We start from the raw sequence: 24,247 nt of genomic DNA on the forward strand, positions 1-24,247 counted from the left end.
TTTTTCTAGTTAAGCATAGAGCTAGAATATAGGATTTGATCATGATGTAATAAGTTTTAGTTAGTTAGCTGTAGTGGAGATTCTCGAGGATAATGCCTCGTAGAACACATAGGATTAATAAATTTTAGCCTTTGAATTAGGATCTGGTTGTTAGGATGAACCAATACATATGTAATTTTTTTCGCTATTGTAAAGGGATTTTGACTGTTGAAGAAATTTGGCTTCCTTGGAGCGAATTCAGTAGATTTGGAAGATTTAGTTCTGTGTATGTGAATGATAAATTCTCTGTCAAATCTCGAAGGATAATCTCCTTCGAAATCTCTGTTTTATTGTGAAATTCGAGGTTTAGATGGTGTTTTGTGAAATTGGATGGAATTGTGTTGATTGTGGTAAATTCCGTGGTTTTCTTTTTAATTGAGTTTATCGTAAACCCTGAGTATATTAAGCGGAAGGTCGAGATTGTGGAGGAAGACCACAGACAGAGGCCGAGGCAGATCAACGGTGTTCGGGTGTGGAGGTTAACCAATAGTTAACAAGCCGAAGAGGTTTGAAGAAACCGCGGGCGGATTTCGGGCGGATGAAAGACCGTAAGCGGTATTTCCCCTTCGGCTCCGATTCCATACATATTGTGCCACATAGCGGAGAGGAGAGAGAGAGAAACCGCTTATCGGGCGGGTTTCCAGTGCACAGGTTAGCTGGCCGATATGTGTGTGGCCCGTTAGATCTGTTGATGTGAGATCAACGGTTGACAGAGGTGGAGCAGGTTTGAGGTCGGGGAGCGTTGTGACCGTTGGATCTTGGATAAGATCAATGGTGTAGAAAGAGCCGACGACAATTATAAACGCGGGTATATAATATTTGAAATCCGGCCTTTTGTGTTGGCGCATTGTTTTCCGTGTAATTCTATGTATTTCCGCTAAAGGGTTGCGATCCCGATTTATAAAGAAAATCGATTAAGTCGTGTGGTTCCATGTTTTAAAAAAAAAGCGGATCTCAAATTTTATTAAACTAAGGTTTGTATTGCCGTCGGGTCCGATATGGTGATAGTTTAGTGAAACTCGACGATTTTTGGAAGCCCGCTAACTTAGCGAAGCTCTAAAGGTTATCAGTGGATGACAGAGAGTCCATTGAACGAGCAATTACACCCGGAAACGACAGAAGAAGATATAATCTCACAGTTTGGGAGATTATCACTCCTTCCTGTAACCAAACCGCCATCAAATTTCCTCCTCACAAGCAACTTGTGACCTTTCACTTTCCTTTTCTCCTATTTTCCATTATTTTCATAAATAAAATGTCAATTAATGTCTCTTTTCCTTTTCAATGCCTTTGCCAATTTCCTTTATTCAGTTTGGAATACGTGTCCCACGACGTTGGTCTTATTTTTCCTTTATTAACTTTATTCATGAACTTTTAACCTGCGATTGTTACACAAGGAATCTTGACATACCAGATTCCTAAATGGAATGTCAAAAATGACGGGGCAGGTCGAATCCATTGACTTAGAATCCACCACGTAATAACTCGAGATTATGCCACAAACGTGTGACTAACAGAGGGAAATATGACCTTTTGACAACAAATCATTAGAATAATGCACCAACTAAACATCCTCATTAGGAAATAAGGGATTGATTTCAAATGTCAAATGGGAAGCCAGTTCACCCTATTTTGAATCAAGCCTTACCCATCATAGAACCATAATCATATCTACAAAATCCCTAGCTGTCCACACCACATAAACCCTCTAATATCATCTATACATTAACGACCTTTCATATATATATGAAAAATTTCCACTACACTTTATACTTATCCATAGATTTTATCCCCTCTTCCCTAAATTTTAGGATGGATAATAATGAGTTGTTTGCCCCTTGAGGGAGCTCACTTAGCAAGCCAATAAAAATGTAAAGAAAATGTGAGTACAAGGTCCCATGTTCAAATCCCCAACTATCTAACCCAAGACTACCTAAAGCTACTTACCAGGGCCAAAGCGAACCAACAAAAATTATAATAATGGTGGTTGAAATTAACCTTAAATCATGTGAATATAAATGGGATCCAATTGCTAATCCCTCCCGCAAAAAGCAAAAAATGAAAATAAATTATGATGATTTTTTTTTGAATCCATTAACATTGATATATTGAACCAATTCAATATAGTTCATCTTCCACACAAAAGAGTTGTTAGATTATATAAAATTAAAATTTATAATTCTATTTTATACAAATAAATTCATATATTTTGAAAATCACGTCAAAGATGAACCAATAAAGATATTATTTTATTAAGAATAAAAAGGGTCGATTTTCAAATCCCTTTTAAGTACGTGATGCATTCAATATTAAAATACTTATTATTATACTTAACATAGAACTTATACTTGCTATTAAATATTATATTTTTAAATAATATTTTTGTGTAGCTGTCTCCCTTTGACGTATCAAATTGCAAATGACCACCTTTTAGAGAAAAGGAAGGAAACAAATGCATAGGTAATTCTGTCTTTTTAACCTACACTTTGTTTTATATGCACGTTGTCAAAACAAGCATGCTTGAGAATAAGACACGTCACCCTCGATGTGTCATAAGTGTGGGCTAAAATATAGTAATTGTTAAATTATATTTTAGTGTAGATGCTATGCATACATGGAAGGAAGGTTAATTATTATTAAATATTTATTTATTTATTTATTTGACCCTGAAAATAAACCTAAAACCATGAATGCAATGTGTGAGAGAGAACGATAGATCATTCTTGAAAGGCAAAAAGTTTGACAGTGAGACTCCATAGAAAGTCCTATTAAGCCGGCCAGTGGAATTACATCTCACATCTCCATACTCAGGGCCAGAGGTGATGGGGTAATGGCCTCACCCTCACCACGAATTATTATTATTACATTAAAAGACAAAATTGAATTGTTAAAAAAAGACCTGCAATTCTGTCTTTCAATGGTGATTACGTTTGTTGTGTTATGCGTGTCAATGATGTTGAAGTACAGAGATGGACACCACATTTGCATTTTGGTGACTGTGAGAGGTAACCGCTGGTCAGAAGGGAAGAGCGATAGATATGGGTTGCTTTCATTAGAGCTGGGATTCTCCCTCCGTGTTTTGTGTTGAGGGATGGAGGTGGTAGTTGGGGAATAGTTTTTTTCTTTTTTCTTTTCTATTTTCTTTTTCTCATGGGCATTGCTGTTGGTTCAGTCGGCGTTAAAAGGTAAAGCGAGTTGCTTTTCTTTGTTGCAGGTGGCATGGAAGGGTGAAGAAAGAGGGATACAGCAAGGGTTGAGGTATAAGAAATCCACGTGGTGTATGAGACGGAATTGCATACGCATTGGAGTTGTTGTTTGTCACCCAATTAGTTGATCGCTATGCTAATGCCATTTGTTATTGAGATTCCTTAACCATACCTGCTGTATATATTTCCACTGCTCTGCCTCCGCCCTGTCTCTGCCTCTCCTGCGTCCCCTGCCCACTCCCGTGCCCTGAGGCAGGCACACATACACACGCACGCTGTTTTTTCTCGCGCACACGCACACCCAGACGCACAGTTTTCGATAATTTCTGGGTGGATTTACATGTGGATTGTGGATAGGAATTGGAGCCTCAGCAGCAGCAGCAGAAGCAGGGCAGCCATCTTTTTTATTATCCCTTCCAATCCCAATTTCAATTCCCAGTCCAATTGCTTTTTCAATTCGCAGTCCAATTGCTTTGCCCACATTCGGTCCGGAAAGTAGGAGCAGAAATGAATCGAGAAACGATGATGGTGTTCATGATGAGAATGGGGGGATTGAAATCCGTGTTGGTAGGCCTACCCCTGCACGGCCAGATCTCTGTGCTGGCTAACCTACTGGTGCTACTCATTTTCGTGCTGTCTCTGATAGGCAAGGCTTGTAGAGCTTCCGCCTGCGCCTCTGGCCTCTTCTTCTTCCTCGGCAAGGACCAACGGGGTCACCAGTCCTCCCCTGTTGCTGATGGGGAAGACGATTCTCCCCGCAAAGCGGTGGGCAGCCTTTCCTACAAGGCCACGCTCTGTTGCTGCATTTATGAGTTGCTCTGCCAAATGGCGGTGGCGGCGCTGGAATGCTGGGACGCGCAGAGACAGCGGTGGTCGGCGCTGTCGCGGGGCGTGGTCATGTCGCAGGCGCTGCAGGTGGTGGTGTGGTTCATAATGAGTGTGGTGACATGGGGTCTGAAGCGGCAAGGGCAGACGAAATTGCCCTTCATACTGAGGGCATGGTGGACAGTGTCGCTGGCCCTGACTCTGTGTGCTATATCCCTGGACATAGTCAAGAAGCACCAAACCGTATACATGCTCATGAACACCGCCTGCCTGCCGGCACTGGCCTTCCTGTGCTTCGTTGCGGCCAGAGGGAGAACTGGAATTGAAACCATTGTCACCAGGTCGGATCTGCAAGAGCCCCTCTTGGATTCATCGACTTATGTCGAAGAGTCCTACGGATGCGATCATGTGACTCCCTACAGCGGAGCCGGGATTATTAGCCTGGCAACTCTGTCGTGGCTGAATCCCATTCTGGCCATTGGGGCCAAGAGACCGCTGGAGCTCAAGGACGTGCCATTGCTGGCACCGAGAGATCGAGCCGAGAGTTCATATAATGTGCTCAAGGACAACTGGGAGAAACTGAAGGTCCAGAATCCGAACGAACAGCCTTCTTTAACCAGAGCGATTTTCATGTCCTTCTGGAGGGAGGCGCTAAAGAATGGCATTTTCGCAGGCATGAATACCGTTGTATCATACGTGGGTCCTTTCCTGATAAGCTATTTCGTGGATTATTTAAGCGGGAAAAAGTTGTTTCATAACGAGGGCTATGTCTTGGCCTCGGTGTTTTTCTCTGCCAAATTGGTGGAGATTGTGACCACCAGGCAGTGGTATCTGGGAGTAGACATCCTGGGAATGCACGTTCGTGCTGCTTTAACAGCACTAGTTTATGAGAAAGGCATGCGCTTGTCCAGTTCGGCGCGGCAGAGTCATACCAGTGGGGAGATTATCAATTACATGGCAGTGGATGTGCAACGGATTGGGGATTACTCCTGGTATTTGCATGACATCTGGATGCTTCCAATGCAGATAATCTTGGCTCTTGCAATTCTGTTCAAGAATGTAGGAGTGGCAGCATTTGCCACCCTCATTGCCACCATTGTTTCTATTCTTATCAATACGCCTCTTGCCAAGATGCAAGAAGAGTATCAGGACAATCTGATGGCCGCCAAGGATGACAGGATGAAGGCCACTTCAGAGTGCCTGAGGAACATGAGGATAATGAAATTGCAGGCGTGGGAGGAGCGGTATCGACTTAAATTAGAAGACTTGAGGAAGACCGAATTCATTTGGCTCAGAAAAGCCCTGTACGCGCAAGCATTCGTTACATTCATTTTTTGGGGATCACCCATATTTGTCTCTGTGGTCACTTTTGGTACTTGTATACTGCTGGGCGGCCAGCTCACTACAGGTGGAGTGTTGTCTGCATTGGCCACCTTCCGAATACTCCAGGAGCCTCTTAGAAACTTCCCAGATTTAGTATCGATGATTGCACAGACCAAAGTGTCTTTGGATCGAATCTCGGGATTCTTACAAGAGGAGGAGTTGCCCAGTGATGCGACTATTTCGATTCCAAAGAGTTTATCAGAGTTTGCAATAGAAATCAACGATGGGGATTTTAGCTGGGAACCTTCTACGGAGAAGCTAACTTTATCCGAAATAAACTTACAAGTGAAGAGGGGCATGCGAGTGGCAGTTTGTGGTGTTGTTGGCTCTGGAAAATCAAGCTTCCTTTCTTGTATCTTGGGAGAGATACCCAAAGTATCAGGTCAAGTAGGTACTCTTGCAATGTCTTTATTTTGAATCTTTCATCATTAATAAAATGGTTCCTTAAAATATTAATATGATCATACCTGGCCCTTTAAAGGGCCACGGATGCAGCGTCACAGCATTTGCTCAACTGAAAGCTTGGGCTTGTGAATTTTCAAAACCACTCGTAATGTCCTATCAGCAGCCATCGAAGCTAAACAAAAAAAACATATCAACTTGCTTTTTAGTTCTAATTTTGCCATAATGCTTCCATCAGCGGATATATCACATGAAATTCAAGATGCCATTACCTCACTGAGAACAAGTTGATAAATTACTGGCTTGTTGAATTACAGGTAAAAATTAGTGGGACTACAGCATATGTGTCGCAGTCTGCATGGATTCAGACTGGGAATATAGAAGAAAATATTCTTTTTGGTGGTCAAATGGACAAGGCAAGGTACAAGAACGCCATTCAAGCTTGTACATTGAAAAAGGACTTGGGACTGTTTTCCCATGGGGACCAAACGATCATAGGTGAGAGAGGCATCAATCTTAGTGGTGGACAAAAGCAAAGAGTGCAGCTTGCCCGTGCACTTTATCAGGATGCAGACATATACTTACTTGATGATCCTTTTAGTGCAGTGGATGCCCACACTGGCAGTGAGTTGTTCAAGGCAAGTTCAATGTGTTTTGATGTCATTTTTCCAAATCACTGTTTTGTTGGCATTTTATGCTTGTATATGGATGAGGTGTTGTGTTCGGGAGGCTCTGCAGGAGACTAATGTATATTGTTGCATAGAGCCCTAACTTGAGTTGTAAGTAAACAATCCAATGCTTTTATCTGATAATTTGATCTTGGTGTATAGGAGTACATTTTGGGAGCTTTGGCTATGAAGACTGTGGTCTTCATCACCCATCAAGTTGAATTTTTGCCGACGGCCGATCTTATACTGGTACTTCTTTTTAAATAGCATATGCAAAGTTTGAACTAGAGCTTTTGGTTATCGTTCGGCTTATGTTTTATGATTACTTGTTTTTAGTGATTTCAACAGACCTAATAATCCATTGGTCTGCATCGATGTTATTCAGAAGATCTGATATCAACCTCGGCTTCTGATATTTTTAACACTGTTATTTCATGTCAGATGCTAACATCTAACCATATATTAACTATCAAGCTGCATCTCTGGCTTATCAGTAGCAACCATGTTTGAGTTGGTTTTTATACATATTCCTATTTATGAGCATGCTTAGCCTTTTTGAAAAAGAAATATAGATATTTAGGTAATGCAGTTGAGGCAACGACTTAAAAAGTCTCGTCTATCTGTTGAACGGGGAACGCATTATGCAACTAAAGAATAATTAACATGGCTCATCCAGGCCAAGCCTGTGTCACGATCAAAGGAAGTTTTGCTGCCTGCTGTTTTGTTAAAGTTGGACCTTATGCGTTAGGATTCAAAGTCTTTAATGTGCTTCATCATGTTACTCCAAAAGCATTATACTGAAAGTAGACTTTATGCTGATGGCCTAGTTACCTGAAGGCTCCAGCTACAAACCTCGCTGGCTGGGTAGGTAGAGGGACCTAAAGCATTTATAAGTGCTTATCCACACCTGATGATTTCATTAGGATATTTGTAAAGTGAATGCATGAATTTTTAAAAATTAGCTTTCATCTTTTGCCTTATGTATTGCGATTCTTCAGAGATGGGGGTATTTAGGATGCTTCTGTTTTTCTGATATCTTACTTGCATTTTTTTTCTCAGTCCAGTATTACTATAATATCTATGTGAGGAAACGAAACTTGATGCCTTTTGTAGGTACTTAGGGATGGCAGAATAACACAGGCGGGTAAATATGAAGATCTTCTACAAGCGGGCACTGATTTCAATACTTTGGTATCAGCGCACCATGAAGCCATAGAAGCAATGGATGTTGCTGAATATATAGCTGATGAACCAGATGAAGATGTCAAGTCTTCGTCTGTTGGAGCTATTAAAGAAGATGATTCAAAACCTTGTGAAATTAGCAATCTACCAAAACAGAAAGCAGATAAGGCATCATCTTCTTACAAAAAGAAAAAGGAGGACAAGAAAGCCAAGAGAATGAGGAAGAAACAACTTATCCAAGATGAAGAGCGAGAAAGAGGGAATGTCAGTTTGCAAGTCTACTGGTCTTACATGACTGCAGCCTATAAAGGTGCCTTGGTACCTTTGATAATTTTATCCCAGGCATCATTTCAGGCACTGCAAATAGGAAGTAACTGGTGGATGGCATGGGCAAATCCACAGACAGATGGAGAATCAGCCCGGATAAGTAGCTTTGTTCTTCTTCTAGTATATATGGGCCTGGCATTTGGTAGCACGATATTTGTATTTATAAGGGCTCTACTTGTGGCAACCTTTGGACTGAAGGCATCCCAAAAACTGTTCAGCAATATGTTACGATGTATCTTTCGTGCACCCATGTCTTTCTTTGATTCAACACCAACTGGTCGAATCTTGAGCCGTGTATGTATATTTGATTCTTGTATTTTGTTGAAATATAGCAATATTTGTTGTTTATGCTCAAGCTATATGATGTTTAATCGAAGGGCTTTACCTGATGTTTTTGCATGTGTCGTCTGTTTCAGGTATCAATAGATCAAAGCGTTGTAGACTTAGATATCCCATTCAGACTTGGTGGTTTTGCTGCCACTACCATACAACTTCTTGGCATAATTATAGTTATGTCAAATGTCACCTGGCAGGTTCTGGTTATATTTGTACCCATGGCTATGGCTTGTTTATGGATGCAGGTAAGCAAATTCACTAAGCTGTTATTTGGGTGCCACAGAGTCAATTTTATATCCTTGACAATAAAGAAGTATTTCTTTTCTATTTGAAGTTGGTGGTCTTTTTGGGTGCATCAGTTGTTTATTTGCTGGCAGTAGTTTGGAAATTTTTACACTTTTTCATACAAACCTCATATTGTGGCTCATATTCCACTAGTAAGAAAATCTTCCAGTTCCTAGCACATTATTGTGGGGGGGTGTTTGAGGTTGCACTTGTTTTAATGGATATTATGTTCTTGCCTTTCTCACACAAAGGGAGCAGCTATTCTGAATGCTGGTATCTTAAGGATGAAATAATCTTGGTTTGGGTTTTATCGAGGTTTGATTCCTATGGTCTAAACTTTCCATGAATTTGAGACATGGATTTGCCTTTTCAGCATTTGGGAAATGTAATGGACCAGCTTTCTTTGATCTTGCAAGTGGAAGGATCTGGAGATATAGAACTTTTCTTCTTTATAATACAAAAAATATTTATAGAATGAAGTTAGAGATATTTTTAGCTTATATAGCTCTGAAAGGGTTAGCCTACATCCCATCCCTTGTTATTTGTTCTGTCCACTGAAATTTAGGGGCTCTCTTCATCGTTCCCAAAACTGGTCTTCCCCATCCCCAAAACTTGTAAAATCATAGCAATCAGATAAACATGAGGTTTTGGAATACATTTTGATTGATAATACAGTAGTATTTATCTACACAGGAATACCTCAATGACAACATAATCCACACAGGAATACCTCAATGACAACATCCCACCCAATGTTTTAAAACTTGGAGTGGACTTGGAATTGGTTGAGGGTCAACTCGGACTAGGATTTGGAATGATTTGCAGAGATCTGATTTCAATGACTCAGTTTACTAAAAAAACATAAAATATTTAAATTTTAATGAAAAAAAAACATTTTAAAATTTCCAAACTATTGGAGACAATATATGCAGTCTGCCCATGTATATACCATGTAAGCGTGAATATATCAAATTGGCACCAAGTAAAATACATATCAGCAACAAAATACATAATCAATCACTCTCTAAATGATCTTCAGAGTCTAAAAAACATGCTATAAGAGATCCTTTTGCCTAGCTTTGTCTTCTTCAAATTTCACAAATTGATTTTGCAATTCCAATCTAATCTGTCCAATCTCCTCTAATGGTGCTGCATTGGGCAACTTGGCCTCTTATATCAAGCCAAGTGTTTTTGCAACCTACCAATCTCCATCCATTTATGTGTTTCTTGCAATATTTGCAATACATCTCCTCATCAATACAGATCAGTATGGAACCATGCAGGGTCTTTGACTCTTGGGGCCATGATAAAATTCAAATCTGCAAATTCAAATATGCAGCATTGCAAACCCTATCTTAATATGGAAAGTTCATATTTCAAACTTCGAACTATTTGAAGGCTGAAAGTGCCAAACTTCAAAGACAGATTTCAGACCTGCAACTTAAAGAGAGGAAAAACATGGGCAGATTTATCATTTAATTGTCAACATATCTCAGAATGAGAAGAATTGGCTGTGGACACAAAGAACTGGTTGACAACTTCTCCAAGCTTGAAGATGGGCTGTAGCCTTCTTACTGAGATGCCAAATTCACCACAAACAACCAAAGGTAATTGCCAAACAAGCTCCAAGCTCATATTAAATCACTACTATGAAAAGCTGCTCCAAAACTTCAAATGCTCACAAATGTTCAATGACAGAGGTGTGAGGCAAATGGGGGGGGGGGGGGGGGGGGGGGGCGCGCGCAGATCTCTTTATAGTGCTACTGGCCGGGTCAATATGCTTAGGGATCAACTCAACTTGGTTGACCGAGTTTGAGTTCACTTGGTCTGAGTTTAAAATACTGATCCCACCTTATATCTCTGAGGCATAATACAAGAAAAAGGGGCTTGATCCCATGATAACTGAGGCAATACTAGCATAGGATCATCACTTCCAAGGCCAACAAATAGGGTTTATGTTATGCACAGATACAAATTATGGAGATAATAAATTATAAAAGGCTTATAAAGGGTAAATCAGGATAGGAATTTGCAGTGATGAAGAAAGTTATGGTAGAGAGTGAAGGCATCTCACATATGCAAAGGAAAATGCCTTGGAAACTTGTGTACAAATGCACCTTAGTCATGGGAATTTAGATTGGTTTTGGCCCAAAATCTTTTCCCTGAAAGAAAGTTTCATATTGTGCTGTCACTTTCAAATTGGTTTGTGTTGGTTTATCAATTTGATTTGTGGTTTAGTCCCTCCAAATTTTTGTGCTGTTATCTTGTATTTGGGTCAATTGTTTTTTAATAGCATTGCAGTCACTATTTTAGTATTGGTTTTGATTTGTTTTTTTCTTTTCAAGAGAGAGGAGGCTTACATCTCTACCCCTTTTGGGAGACTCCATTTTCCTTAATGAGGCAAGATTTTGAAAAAAAAACTAATTGTATAATTCTTAGGTGGTTTCACTTTAGTTGTGTTTGCATGGTTTGTTTGAGTTGTGAGAATTCTTCATTCAGGTTTTGCACTGTTGTGTTTTGTAGGGGAAACTTTTTGGTTGCATTAGTACTATTATGGATCATCCTGCCCATTCTCAAAACACAACTCATAACTACTTGTACTTAAACTCTCCAAGAAAGTGTAATACTCCTATTGGATCCCTTGAGTAAGATATTAGAATATGTCCATCAACAAACCACCATGGGTCAAAGCTAACATAATTAGTGTCAATTACTTTTTCTTATGTGGTGGAAACTGACACTGTCATCTCTACCTGCTTTGGCAGACTCATTGCCCTAAATGAGGCTAGGTTTTCTAATCCTTATGTGGTTTCTTTTCAATGGCGTTTCCATAGTTTGTATGAGTTGTGACTCGTGAGTATTCTTCAGTAAAGTTTTGTGCCATTGTGTTTTAAGGTGGAAACTTTTCTTGGACTCTGTTATGGTCCATGGATCAATATGCCTATCCTTGAAACACAATGCTCAACACACAACACATTGGAAAGAAGTTAGCATGCAATACACCTACTTATACTCGAACTCTCTTGTAAAGTGGTATATTTGCAATCAGTCCTATTGGACACCTTGAGTGAGGTGGTACAATATGTCCATCAACAAAATCCCCACGGGACTGAAACAATATTACTACTGTCATTTAAATAACTTCCTATCACGTGTTGCAAACTCATATTATCAGTGTCACTTCATTGCTTTTCTTCATGTAGCCAAAACTTACATGGTCCAACTCATTAATTTGTAGTTCCACCAACTTACAATATCTACATTTCGAATCCATCCAAATAATACTGTTAGAGGATCTACAAATGAATGCCTCAATCAAATAAACATAAGTGGTTTTTGGAATACCTCACAATCAATAATAGAAGATGATTTACATGGAAAACACCTCGATCATAGTAATTTGCTTTATACCCTCCACAATTCAAGAATAAAGAACTCCAAAATACAAACTCAAAACAGCTTGGTTGCCACTTCTAAGGCTAAGAACTAAGGCTCATGAAATGCATGGATCAAAAATAAAATCTTAATAACTCAAAGGAGATGTTTGCTTGGAAAGCTTTCAAAGAGAGGGCAAAATGGCACTATGTCAAAATTGTTCTTAGTGAGTTATTCTTAAATATGTCTCCAGAGTGCCAAATGGACACTGAGAGTGATAATATTAAATATTTTATTAATGTTCAAGAGTGATAAAAGTAGGTCAATGGGATTAGAAAGTACAAAGGGCCATAATCTTAATGTTGGAGTACCAAGGGTACTCCTAAATGACAAAAGAAATACATCTAAACTTAGGAGAAATGGATAAATCCATAGTAATTTGGGGTCAAGAAGCAAGCTACTATTTTGGATAGAGTGAAAATAGCTCACATACATAGGAAAATTCTTTAGGAAATTGTGTAGAAATGCACCGTGGACACTATTGATATTGGTTTAGATCCCACAATATTGTGTTACCATTATGAAAATGCTCCGAAAGGTAGTCTGTCAAATTAGTTGGTAGACTAGTCTCTCCAAAACTCACCTTTGTTCCTTTGTGTATATGCTGACCATTTTTTGAGTATTAATAACACTCATTACCTCAGAAATTTAGAATCAGTGTTGTATGCGAGTGCTCCAAGGTCTCCAGCTCCCAGTCCCAGTTGCTTCTGAGATTACATATGTAATATTAATATATCTGTCTACAAATGCTGCTAGGACTACTAGGCTCTCATGATTTTTTTCAGAAAGACTACTCCCCGCTATTATTCCCCACTCTACTTTGATCCCTAGCAACATTGTTTAGAATCAATAGGTTTTATTCCTTCTTTTGTAGAGGGCTTAGGAATGCAATCCATTAAACACTATATTTTGATAGGTGTTAGGTCCCTTGGTAATCGTCTACTTTGAAAGAATGAAGGAGACTTCATAAAGCTTCCTATGATGAAGTTTGGGCATTAATTGCCTTGCAAGAGCTTGGTGCTTCCATATAATTCATCTTGGGCATATCACCTAGCTGACTTAATGACCATGATGCCTCAACTAATCAATGGTCCCCTTGTGGGAGCATGTTGTCCACTTCTTTGAGGGATCAAACCCTAGTGGGAGTTGTAATACTACCCTGTTTTCACCAATTTGAGAGAATGGATATACAAGTTACCAGTCAAAGGAGGTGCTGGCTATGTAAATTTACATTGCTTTTAGTTGCATTGATGATTCAGGGTCTAGAGGCTTAATGGGACTGAAATACCACTAGTATTTGCTATTTTGGAACTTATTTTGGCTATAGATCAATGTTATCACACTTGGAACTAGAATGGAATCATTTCACACCAAACTATGACTTGAAATGGAACTGGTCGTTGAATTGATAAACAAGCAAATCGAAGAAAAAAGTACATAGACTGTTCAAATTTTGACACATGTGCAAGCTCGTACACACACACTCATGTATGTTAGCCCCAAAGGGATAACTTTGTTGGTTTGGCCATTTCGCAAAATGCATAATTCAGTTGGGAAGTTGCAGAATCCATTCCCGTTGAGTCCTTTGGGTTACCATCCTCCATTTGAGAATCTGGGGAAGAGGGCGAATACCGTGAACATATTTCGTGAGACAAATATATATATATATATATATATATATATATATATATATATATATATAATAAACTCATGACATCAAGGTAAATCCAAACCACTGGACACCAAATATGCAAAGTTTGCTTTATTTATATTTGCTATTAAGGGTGTAAATAACAAAAGCATTGAGATATAAGTTCTAAGAGGCATAAATTAAAGTTGAGAGAAAATACATAAACAGAGGCATTCTAATTGGCCCCTAGAATAAATGATCATATAGAGATCATATATTATTTTTTGGGATTCAACTGCATTAAGTAAGTCATTCATCTATGACCATTTCCATGAGAGGTAGTTGTAACTGACTAATTTCTCATGATTTTTGAATAGTACACTTAGCACTCATTGCATTGGTGGATGCTCACAGGGGTGAAGAAGTGGGATTGAAACTAGTGAAATAAATCACATAGCGTCAATCATCACTTCCGGGGCTTGCACCCAGTAACCAGGACTTCCCGGGAGGTCACCCATCCCAGATCGCCTCTGGCTCAAGCACGCTTAACTGTGGAGTTTTCCCCACAATCAAGCCCACTTAGCTTGCTACCCCATTTGCAAAACCTTAACAAGTATTGTGCCTCATGAACCATTCAAGTAGAGTTCCCTTCACTCTTTTGAATTAAGTATTGGGGGTTTTCGCAGTGCATTATATTAGATATCATTTTTTGGGATTCAATTGCATTAAGTAAGTCATTCATCTATGACCATTTCCATGAGAGGTAGTCGTAACTGACTAATTTCTCATGATTTTTGAATAGTCCACTTAGCACTCATTGCATCGGGTGATGCTCATAGGGGTGAAGAAGTGGGATTGAAACTAGTGAAATAAATCACATAGCGTCAATCATCACTTCTGGGGCTTGCACTCGGTAACCGGGACTTCCCGGGAGGTCACCAATTCCAGATCGCCTCTGGCTCAAGCGCGCTTAACTGTGAAGTTTTCCCCACAATCAAGCCCACTTAGCTTGCTACCCCATTTGCAAAAATTAGCAAGTATTGTGCCTCATGAACCATTTAAGTAGAGTTCCCTTCACTCTTTTGAATTAAGTATTGGGGGTTTTCGCAGTTCATTATATTAGATATCAATTTTTGGGATTCATCTGTGTTAAGTAAGTCATTCATCTCTCATGGAAATTGTCATAGATGAATGACTTACTTAACGCAGTTGAATCCCAAAAAATGAATCTAATATAATGCACTGCGAAAACCCCCAATACATATAGAGATCATCAACAATAGCTATCTGCTGAATCCTATTGATCATCCTCATGATTAGCCATATTGGTACCTTCCTCTTGAGTGGATGCTCCTGAAGTTCCATAACCAATACTGAACTCACCCGTCTCTGGCAATAGAAGTGTCTCCAAGTGCATCCAGCTGAAGTCATCCTTTGGAAATGTTGCTGGTTGACTCCCCAAGTCCTATTTTGAGGAGGGATCAATCTCCTACAAGACTGTGGGATTGACAGTTGATTTGTTTTTCAACTGAAGATTGTATTGCACAAAATCCAAATAGTTAGACTGTTATTTTTCAAAACTATGTCTCCTCTTTGAGTGAATGCACTCCAACATTGTTTTATTTTGACTTTTTTAAGGTTGACTTGGCTGTGGGTAGGTGTCCCAGTTAGTGTATCAGGACTGGTCGTTTTAGTTGTTGAACCAGTTGTTTAAGGCAGAGTTAGCAATAGGCCTGTACTGGTTCAATACAACTGATTCTCACTACATTGTTATGTGGACACATGGCCATGAATTTGATAATTTAGAGCCATCCTTGGTATTTACATCTTTCCTTTGGTATGAATATATATTTCCACTTTAGCAACTTAAACATTATTGTAGGCCCACTTCTTCTCCTTGAATGTTTAGAAACATACCTTAATTTTTTATTGTACATACTGAAGCATTAAGGCTAATTCAGAAAATTCTATAGGTTTTGTGAATTCTTTTGATGCAAAGTTTTCCATTAGATAATACTACTGTTTAGTGTATTTGGTAGATCTACGTTGGAGATTCTCTATAAACTCTTTGAGGTATCATTATATCATTGTTTTATCTGTGTTTTGTTAAGGGCATTAGTTATCTTGTATACTATTTCTTTTTTTCTTCCCTTTTACAGGTTAAACCTCTGCCAGAGGCTATGTTTGGGATTTTGCTTATGCTGGAGAAGCTATGTCTGGAATCATGCCTAGGATGTTGTTTATTTCAATTGAGCCCTCAGTGTCACCAGCTCAAAATTTCAAAACATGATTCTTGTATGTAAATTGATTGCACTAGAGATATTTTAAGATAGAAATTTGGATGTTTCGATTGTGTTTTATCTAGCTTCTTGATGCATTATTTTGGCAGGGAGTGTTTAGTTGAGCAAATATATGCATTAACACTGGCATTTGTCAGTGATTGAAATAATGATTTTTTAATATTCCATACTAATTATTGCCAACAGAAAATATAGTTGCTAAAAAACAACTCTACATTTAGTGTTTTCCCGTCTTAATGATTATGATCTGAATCTTTATATGGAGTTAATAGTTGAAATAGAGGGAAGAGGTGACTTTATTTCTGGAAATTATAAAGTTATGAGCTATCAACCCTGCTGCTAAATTTGCAATTGCAAATATTGTTCTAGGCATTTTTGGTGGGTTTCCTCCCTATGGGTGTAATAGGGACCTATGGGCCCATTAGGGTCAATAATAGGATAGTTATGGTTGCCAATTAATGTAATGTGGACTAGGTTCACTTAGCACTGTTAAATAAGGCCCACTATGTAGTTAGTATTGAATAAATACAATGTGGCCTCATTAAAGAAGATCCACTAGGTAGTTAACATTGCTTATGCTTAACGTCTGCTAGGTAGCTATAAATAAGGATGGAGTCCTCCATGTGATCATGTGTTGGAATATTATTATGTTGGAGCTTAGCTCTTTGGGAGGTTGTCCCTTTGAAGAAGCAAGTGAACAATGGTTAATTTTCCATAGAAGGATCATTATATGGTGTCGCCTTACCTCAAGGGTTTTCTATAATGAATAAAGTTTTGAGCATTTCTGATAAGTTGTTTATGATTCAATCTTAAGGGCGAAGGATCATAACAATGCCTTTCTTTCTTTGGTTGCATACTATAAAGGATACAAATGATTTCTGGTTCTTGTTACAACACATTTTTTCAGCCTTAAATTTCTTTATATTACCAAGCTCTGCTTCTTTTAAATAACCAACTTTTTGGCCTTAATTTTTTTGATATTTTCTCTGTATTCTATTTCTAGCTTGACTTATCAAACAAACGCTGCATTTGAGCAGGCATTCCTGCAGGATTCAAACTATTAAGAGAAGATGCTGTTATACAAAAAAACAGTAGGAATTGTACTTACAAAGGGTATTTTTAATTCTTTTGCCCCTTGCAGAAATACTACATGGCATCGTCTAGAGAACTTGTTCGAATTGTAGGCATCCAGAAAGCTCCAATTATCCATCATTTTGGAGAGTCAATTGCTGGAGCAGCAACCATCAGAGGTTTTGGCCAGGAACAACGGTTCAGGAAAAGGATTTTGCATTTTTTTGACTGTTATGCTCGTCCATTCTTCTACAGTTTTGCAGCCATTGAATGGCTTTGCTTACGGATGGAGTTATTATCAACTTTTGTCTTTGCTTTCTCAATGGCTCTCCTTGTCAGCTTCCCTGTTGGTACCATTGATCCGAGTAAGTGTCTTTATACAGCAAGCAATTGCAATGAATTCCCTGCCATTTTACAGTCTAAAGTAGATTGTTTTGTGCCTTTTAATATGTTGTGAGGATGTTTTCCCTTTATGTATTATTAAAACTTCGTCTAGTAAGAGAGAGATAATTCTGGTTCGAAAATATCGTGCTTGTGAAAATGTAGTATCACTGGTTTGAAAGGCTTATTGGTTATTCTGGTCATAATTTTCTTAGTAGGTTGGCTTCTTCATGGGGTTTTAGGGGCTAATGCTGATATAAGGAAAATCATTCAACACTGTTGTGTTCAATTATAAATATAAATAGTGTAAACAAAAAGAGTAGGTTGAGAGTGATGAAAAACGTCTCTAACCCATTATGAACATTAAATGGGAGAGCAGAAACTTCTACTCTAACCACTAACATTCATATGGCACAAGACTACCAAAGTCAATTTGTGTATAGAAGTCGAATATACGCTGATATAAGGAAAAACATTCAACATTGTTGTGTTCAATTAAAATATAAAGAGTGTAAACAAAAAGAGTAGGTTGAGAGTGGTGAAAAATGTCTCTAACCCATTATGAACATTAAATGGGAGAGCAGAAACTTCTACTCTAACCACTAACGTTCATATGGCACAGGACTACCAAAGTCAATTTGCGTATAGAAGTCGAATATATGCTGATATAAGGAAAAACATTCAACATTGTTGTGTTCAATTAAAATATAAAGAGTGTAAACAAAATAGGTTGAAAGTGGTGAAAAACGTCTCTAACCCATTATGAACATTAAATGGGAGAGCAGAAACTTCTACTCTAACCACTAACATTCATATGGCACAAGACTACCAAAGTCAATTTGTGTATAGAAGTCGAATATAATATAGGAACTCAGATTAATTTGATAAAGGATGTAATGATGGCAGTTGAACAATCGAAACCCATTAAAGTTCAGTGGAAATAGTAAAAAAAGTCAAAAATAGGGGCAATAGTCAAGAGCCAAGACATAATTGACCCTTGACTTAAGATGCATCCTTTCTCTGACTCCTTAGAAACTCCCTGTTTACGTTATATTAAATGTCAAATCAAAAGCTAATATGGTAAGAATTTGGGCACATTATAATTTTTCACAGAAGCCTGAAATCAATATATGGTAGTACTTTTTGATACATAAGACCTGCCATGGAAACTATGAAAAAGCAAAGAAGAAGATACCAGTAAATAAAGTAGTTTAAAATTTCGACCCTAGAATTTTCTTGACATTCTGGACTAAATTCAGTCTGCCTCATTTATGTGACAGCGTTAATAACATATGGTATGGATGCATCTATATAGACATAATTTGTGGAAAGTGGAGATGACTTCAATCTTGAAACTAGCGTATCATTTTTCAATATTCATGAGAGAATCAATATGGTTGACATGCATGGGTTAATTGTTGCAAATATCAGCGATATATTGCCAACATTAGAATATATTCTGATTCTCTCATCTTGGCAATATTATCATCAGAAAAAATAGCAATTTTTTAAAATTTTGAATAAACTGTGTGATATAATTGGCAAAATATTGCGAAAATGTGGAAAATATCAGATGAGTCGGTGGTTTTTTGGATTTTTATTTTTTTTCATTTTTTTGCTCATTTTGAAGAGGGAAAGCAGGGGCTTGAGAACAAAGTGGTTAGTCGTTGTTACATTTGCCTATAAAAAGGCTAGAGGGGGAGAGGGTTGCTTTAGATGTTTAAAAGTAGTAAAAATTTATTTTTTTAAACATTTTGAAGTTTTCTGATATTTTCCTATATTTTCCCATTGTTGTCATAAGTTTCTTTCTAAACCCTTAGCGATAGATTTGTTGACACAATGGTTGTAACATTTATATTTATAGTACTCTCACTCTCTCTATGGCATTCTATGGTTTGTCCTTGTTCCCTCATAATCTAGCAAGCCTAGCACAAAGCCTCAGCAGGCAACTTAGGAATTATGGCAACAACGAGATCAGCCACTATTGTCACCTCAATGGCCTTTCTCCTACTGTTTAGTTGCTGGATGTAATCCCCACAAGGGAGGCTTCCTTGGCAAGGCTTAGAGGATAAATCTAGGGTTTCTAAGATGATTCCACAAGAGACTTGCAAATAAGATTGCCTAGAGAGATCTTCAATAAATGAGGGCTCAAGGGTGATAAAAGCTGTTACAAGCTAGGGTTTTTATGATATGCAGATTTACAGCATGCAATATCATATAACAGCAAAGCAATAACCTTCGAAAGGTTAAGATCAACAATGGATTATAGGCTATCAAAGAGGTAAGCAAGGGATAGGTCAACTTTAAGTTTTAAATGGTCGAGGATGCATCTAAAAGCAATAAATATCTAGATGTCAGCCCTATTTTAGGGTGAAAACATCAATTAATGCTATATTTTGCCTTTTTAAATTTAGTAAATACAATTCAATAAGACAATAACACATGGATGTGAACTTGCTATAAAATGCAGGTTGAGATCAAACCCTAACCCTAGTTACCAAGAATTAAAAAAAAGGAGATTTTAAAGGTGATCTCCACTAGTGGGTCTATTCAATTGGGCAATGGAGTTAATTAGGGTGAGTTCAATGATGGAAAAACTTGGATAGAGAGGGTGGAAGCCTAATTTGCTTCCCTTAGAAACCATAGCAACTTCTTTCGTAGGAAATGTAAAGTCAAAAGAATGCATGAAAACAAGTTCCTTTGATGGATTCTTGAATGACAAATTTTGGATAATCACATAGAAACAAGAGTTCATGAAAGATATTGCACTTTTTAATATGGCACAAGATAAATCCTAATTTCAAAAAATAACATGCAAAATGGAAGAAGATAACATTAAACTTACACAATTCAAGCAAGAATCACTTCATCAATCCATAAGATAGTCTCTCCATGCAAAAATATCCTCCCCAAGACAATTCACACCATCATTTAGCCATTGCATCCAAGAGAAAAAGAGAAAAGAGCTAGTGCGTACTCACTCCAGAGAGATAGTGTGTGATGATGATCTAATGAAAAGGACTTGCCTTTATTTATATGAGGGAAACAAAGTCATTTTTCATTAATTTACAGTGAAAAAGCCCTAAAAGTTTGCCTAGGCTAAATAGGTCACAAGCCAACATAGAGATGATAAAGCATAACAAAAATGTCATAAATCCTCTACACATGAGAGAAAGAGGCTTTCCACATGATGTCATCTTCCAAAAATGGGCATCTCCATCAGGCAAGTGACAAAGTGGCTCCAAGAGTGCTTCTCACTCCAAGAGATATCATCAAAATGTATGGGTGTGTCTCCAAGTAACACCTCCTCAACCAAGACATCATCATCAAGAAAGCTTGCATCCTCCTCCTAGGGCATGCATGGGTGATGTGGTAACCCTAGGGCAGAATGTTAGCCTCCACAGGGAGTTTTCCAACCCTCCCAAATCATCTCAAGTGATTCCCATCCTCATTTGGGCTCAGGAACAAGGCAACGCTCATCAGGTAGCTATAAGGTTGCCCTGGGGATATCCTAGGTCCTTTGGGCACATCATCAATCAAGCTAACTTCTTGGCTTATTGGCTTAGTGTTTTGCCATCTAGAGGTGAAGAAGGGGCCATACATCTATGTGGGGTTCCTCAAGGCCCAACATTGATCTCTGGAAGGGCAACACTGGCTTTACAAGGTCTTAAGTGCTAACATTTGGGTTGGGTGTCCTCCTCAATGTGCTGGAAAGGTGACAAGCAATCTCTCAAGGGACATTTGATGTATCTATGTGAAGCCACCTAAAACATACTCTCAAGATCAAGTGAGATCAACATCATGGAAAAAGGCCATTAAAGTATCATAGTGGACCATATTCAATGCTAATGGCACAAAACTACTTCACACAAACCTTACCTTTAAATGTCTTTCTAGCCGATGATTTGTAAGCAAGTTATCACACTTATGTTAGGGATGATTATGCAATTAACCCTATTAGGTGCTTCCAACCCCTAAGGGGAGGGACATTTCGTAGGCAATCCCATCAATCCATGAATTTATACGATATATGTGGTCATGAAATGGCAAAGACTTCAAGGAAGATGGTCATAGCCATGGTACCAACTAAGGGAGGTCCAACATCTTGAGCATCATGATGATAAGAGGGAGCAATCGTGGAGGCATGAGCTGCACCTTTCCTCAACCTGCTTTTTCTACCCCTTTGGTGTACCTTTGACTTTCTTTCTTTCTTGCATAGCTTAGGTGACCTAACTTGCTTTATGCTTTTCCAATACCCCTTAAAGATGTAGCAGTTTATCGCTCATTGGGGTTGGGACATTCATAAGTTCCTTTATTTAGATAGAGCATGAAATGCTTAGGAATTGGGTGATGGCTAATGAAGGGGGTAGAGTTCATGCTAGGCTTTTGCCCACACACTTATTATATGTCGCAGCCATCTTTTGCATTTTTCAATTTCTTCCATTTGTGGCTTCATATGCTTTTATCTTTCTTTCATCCGTGTCAACCGCATAGGGAAAATTTCCTGGCCCTGACTCAAGAGATGAGGATATATGATGCCAATCCTGATGACCAATGACAATCAAATTATCAACCCAAAGAAGGGAAGTGGATATAAGGGAGACATGGCAAGTGGTAAGTATGGATTACTGGTGTGAAACTTTTCAAAATATGGCAGTCAAATTGTATAACTCATAATAGTAATTACTTGTTTTAAGCATCTAGTGTTGTTTGTTTGCTTTACTTAAATCTCTGAAACTCAGAAACTAATTCTGTCATTTATAGGTTCTCTAAGTCTTAGCACATGGTAATCAGTTTACTAACTGTTTAATGTACTAAACTTTGGATTCTCTTTGTGATTTTGTAGGTATGGCTGGTCTTGCAGTGACATATGGTCTTACTTTGAATGCCAGACAGTCTCGCTGGATTTTGAGTCTATGTAAACTGGAAAATAAAATTATTTCAATTGAGCGGATTCAGCAGTATTCACGAATTCCGAGTGAGGCTCCCTTAGTTGTGGAAAACTGTCGGCCTCCACCTTCTTGGCCATTCAAGGGAACTGTTGAGATAGTAAATTTACAGGTTAGTAGCTTTCAGACTTTGGCACTTTCTTTTTGTTGGAAAGTTGGTTAACATTGGAGCTTTAGTAAATCAGAAATATTATTTTCTATCATGGTCAGGAGAAGTGTCCAATGTTTAGGAATGAATTCCAAAATATGTTTTTATTTTTTTCAATATCGTAGAAGTATATCAGTATTCTAAAAATTCTACAGTTGCCATATTGTTGGGTGAATCAGATCATGAACAATTAACAGTGAAGTTGATTGTATGTACCTGCTTTTAAGAATGCCTGTTTTTTTTGTTGTTGGTTTTTTTATTTATTTTTTCTGGATTTTGATAACCACTTCACTGAATGGAAAAGCAATTTGTGGTATAACGTCAAGTCATCAGTCCCTGCAAAAAATGTTTTTTATTTCCCAGGATGAGAGAACTTTGTTTTTGTGATTCTTGTTTCTTTGCAATCCACATTATGATATGGATCTTTCCTTTCATAATGTTATTGTTAGGGAAAGATACATCTGTTGTTGTATAGGCTAAAATGGGAAACTGCATGGCAAGACATGCAAGGAGGGATTAGTCTGTTTCAGAGCATAGTGGGATGAGAGAAGTTCTTTGTTTTTGTGATTCTTGTTTCTTTGCAATCCACATTATGATATGGATCTTTCCTTTCATAATGTTATTGTTAGGGAAAGATACATCTGTTGTTGTATAGGCTAAAATGGGAAACTGCATGTCAAGACATGCAAGGAGGGATTAGTCTGTTTCAGAGCATAGTGGCGTTCCATGTTCAAATGGTCATTTGTAAATGGAAACGTTTCTGGTACTAATGGTGATTGGAAAATATGTCCAATTGGATAAAACATCAATCCTGCGATGGAAAGTTGTCCATTTGTGATTGGAAAATATGTCCAATTAGACAAAACATCAATTGGTCTATATTTTTCTACAAAATCCTAATTCAGTGTATTAGTAGTTCTCCTTTTGTATCGTTTTGATTCCTGCCCTTCATTTTTCTATGAAATCCATAATTCAGTTTAATTATTATTCCCCCTTTGTACATTTTGATCCTAGTTCTTTATCTCTCCGTAGTTCAGTTTGCTAGTTCTCTTTTCTTTCCTCTTTATTTTTCTAAATAAGCTGAAGAAGTATTGAAAAGGAAAATGCTTGACACATTGTTCTAAATTAATTATGCAACTTGTATTCTGATGAACATGATTGATATAAACTATTGTACCATATCAGCCATCAATATCCAAAGCAGACATTCATTCACAGAAGATAAGGCAAACCACAGAACAGTTTGAGTCATTCGTAGAACATATTTGCATATTTGTGCTCAAAAATTTACAATCGATATTTGATTCTCCTCCTCCAAATTGACGAGGTTTATTATTTATGCTAAGGATTTCGTTTACAATATTTGAAATGCTCCCTACTTTAACCTTTTATTTACTAACATGCATGCATATCATCCTCACAGTTGTATCCTCAGAAAATAACTTGAAATACATTTTCCTTGAAGTATCTTTTATTGACATATTGATTAGGATTGTAAGCCTGCCTTAGTAAAGAGCTGATGGGAGACGCAGGCCCTTTATACTATTGCACTTTCAAACAAAGAAGTTAGTAATAAGAATAGTGCACCAAGAAGGATCTTTTTTAATTTTGGATGAATTATTGGATTTTCTTTTTTGTGTATTATAGGTTTATTTCATTTGGTGCATCATTGATTTTCCT

The 24,247-nt window shown here is 38.0% G+C and overlaps 1 protein-coding gene across 1 annotated transcript in view; it reads left to right on the top strand.

Annotated features, from left to right (window-relative positions):
- The first annotated feature begins 3,194 nt into the window (after positions 1 to 3,194).
- The window catches only part of ABCC5 (multidrug resistance-associated protein 5), a 38,180-nt gene continuing 17,127 nt past the window's right edge, over positions 3,195 to 24,247 (top strand). Inside the window, exons 1-7 of the mRNA XM_089435812.1 lie at positions 3,195 to 5,840; positions 6,173 to 6,493; positions 6,686 to 6,772; positions 7,637 to 8,326; positions 8,449 to 8,613; positions 17,160 to 17,454; positions 22,317 to 22,531. Of these exons, the coding sequence (XP_089291938.1) occupies positions 3,753 to 5,840; positions 6,173 to 6,493; positions 6,686 to 6,772; positions 7,637 to 8,326; positions 8,449 to 8,613; positions 17,160 to 17,454; positions 22,317 to 22,531 (3,861 nt within the window). The 5' untranslated portion in view covers positions 3,195 to 3,752. The remainder of the gene's footprint in view (positions 5,841 to 6,172; positions 6,494 to 6,685; positions 6,773 to 7,636; positions 8,327 to 8,448; positions 8,614 to 17,159; positions 17,455 to 22,316; positions 22,532 to 24,247) is intronic.

The sequence above is a fragment of the Pinus tabuliformis genome, chromosome 5_2, assembly GCF_031772625.1.
Source record: "Pinus tabuliformis cultivar Carrire ecotype Pingquan chromosome 5_2, CPIR1, whole genome shotgun sequence".
NCBI classification, from domain to species: Eukaryota; Viridiplantae; Streptophyta; class Pinopsida; order Pinales; family Pinaceae; genus Pinus; species Pinus tabuliformis.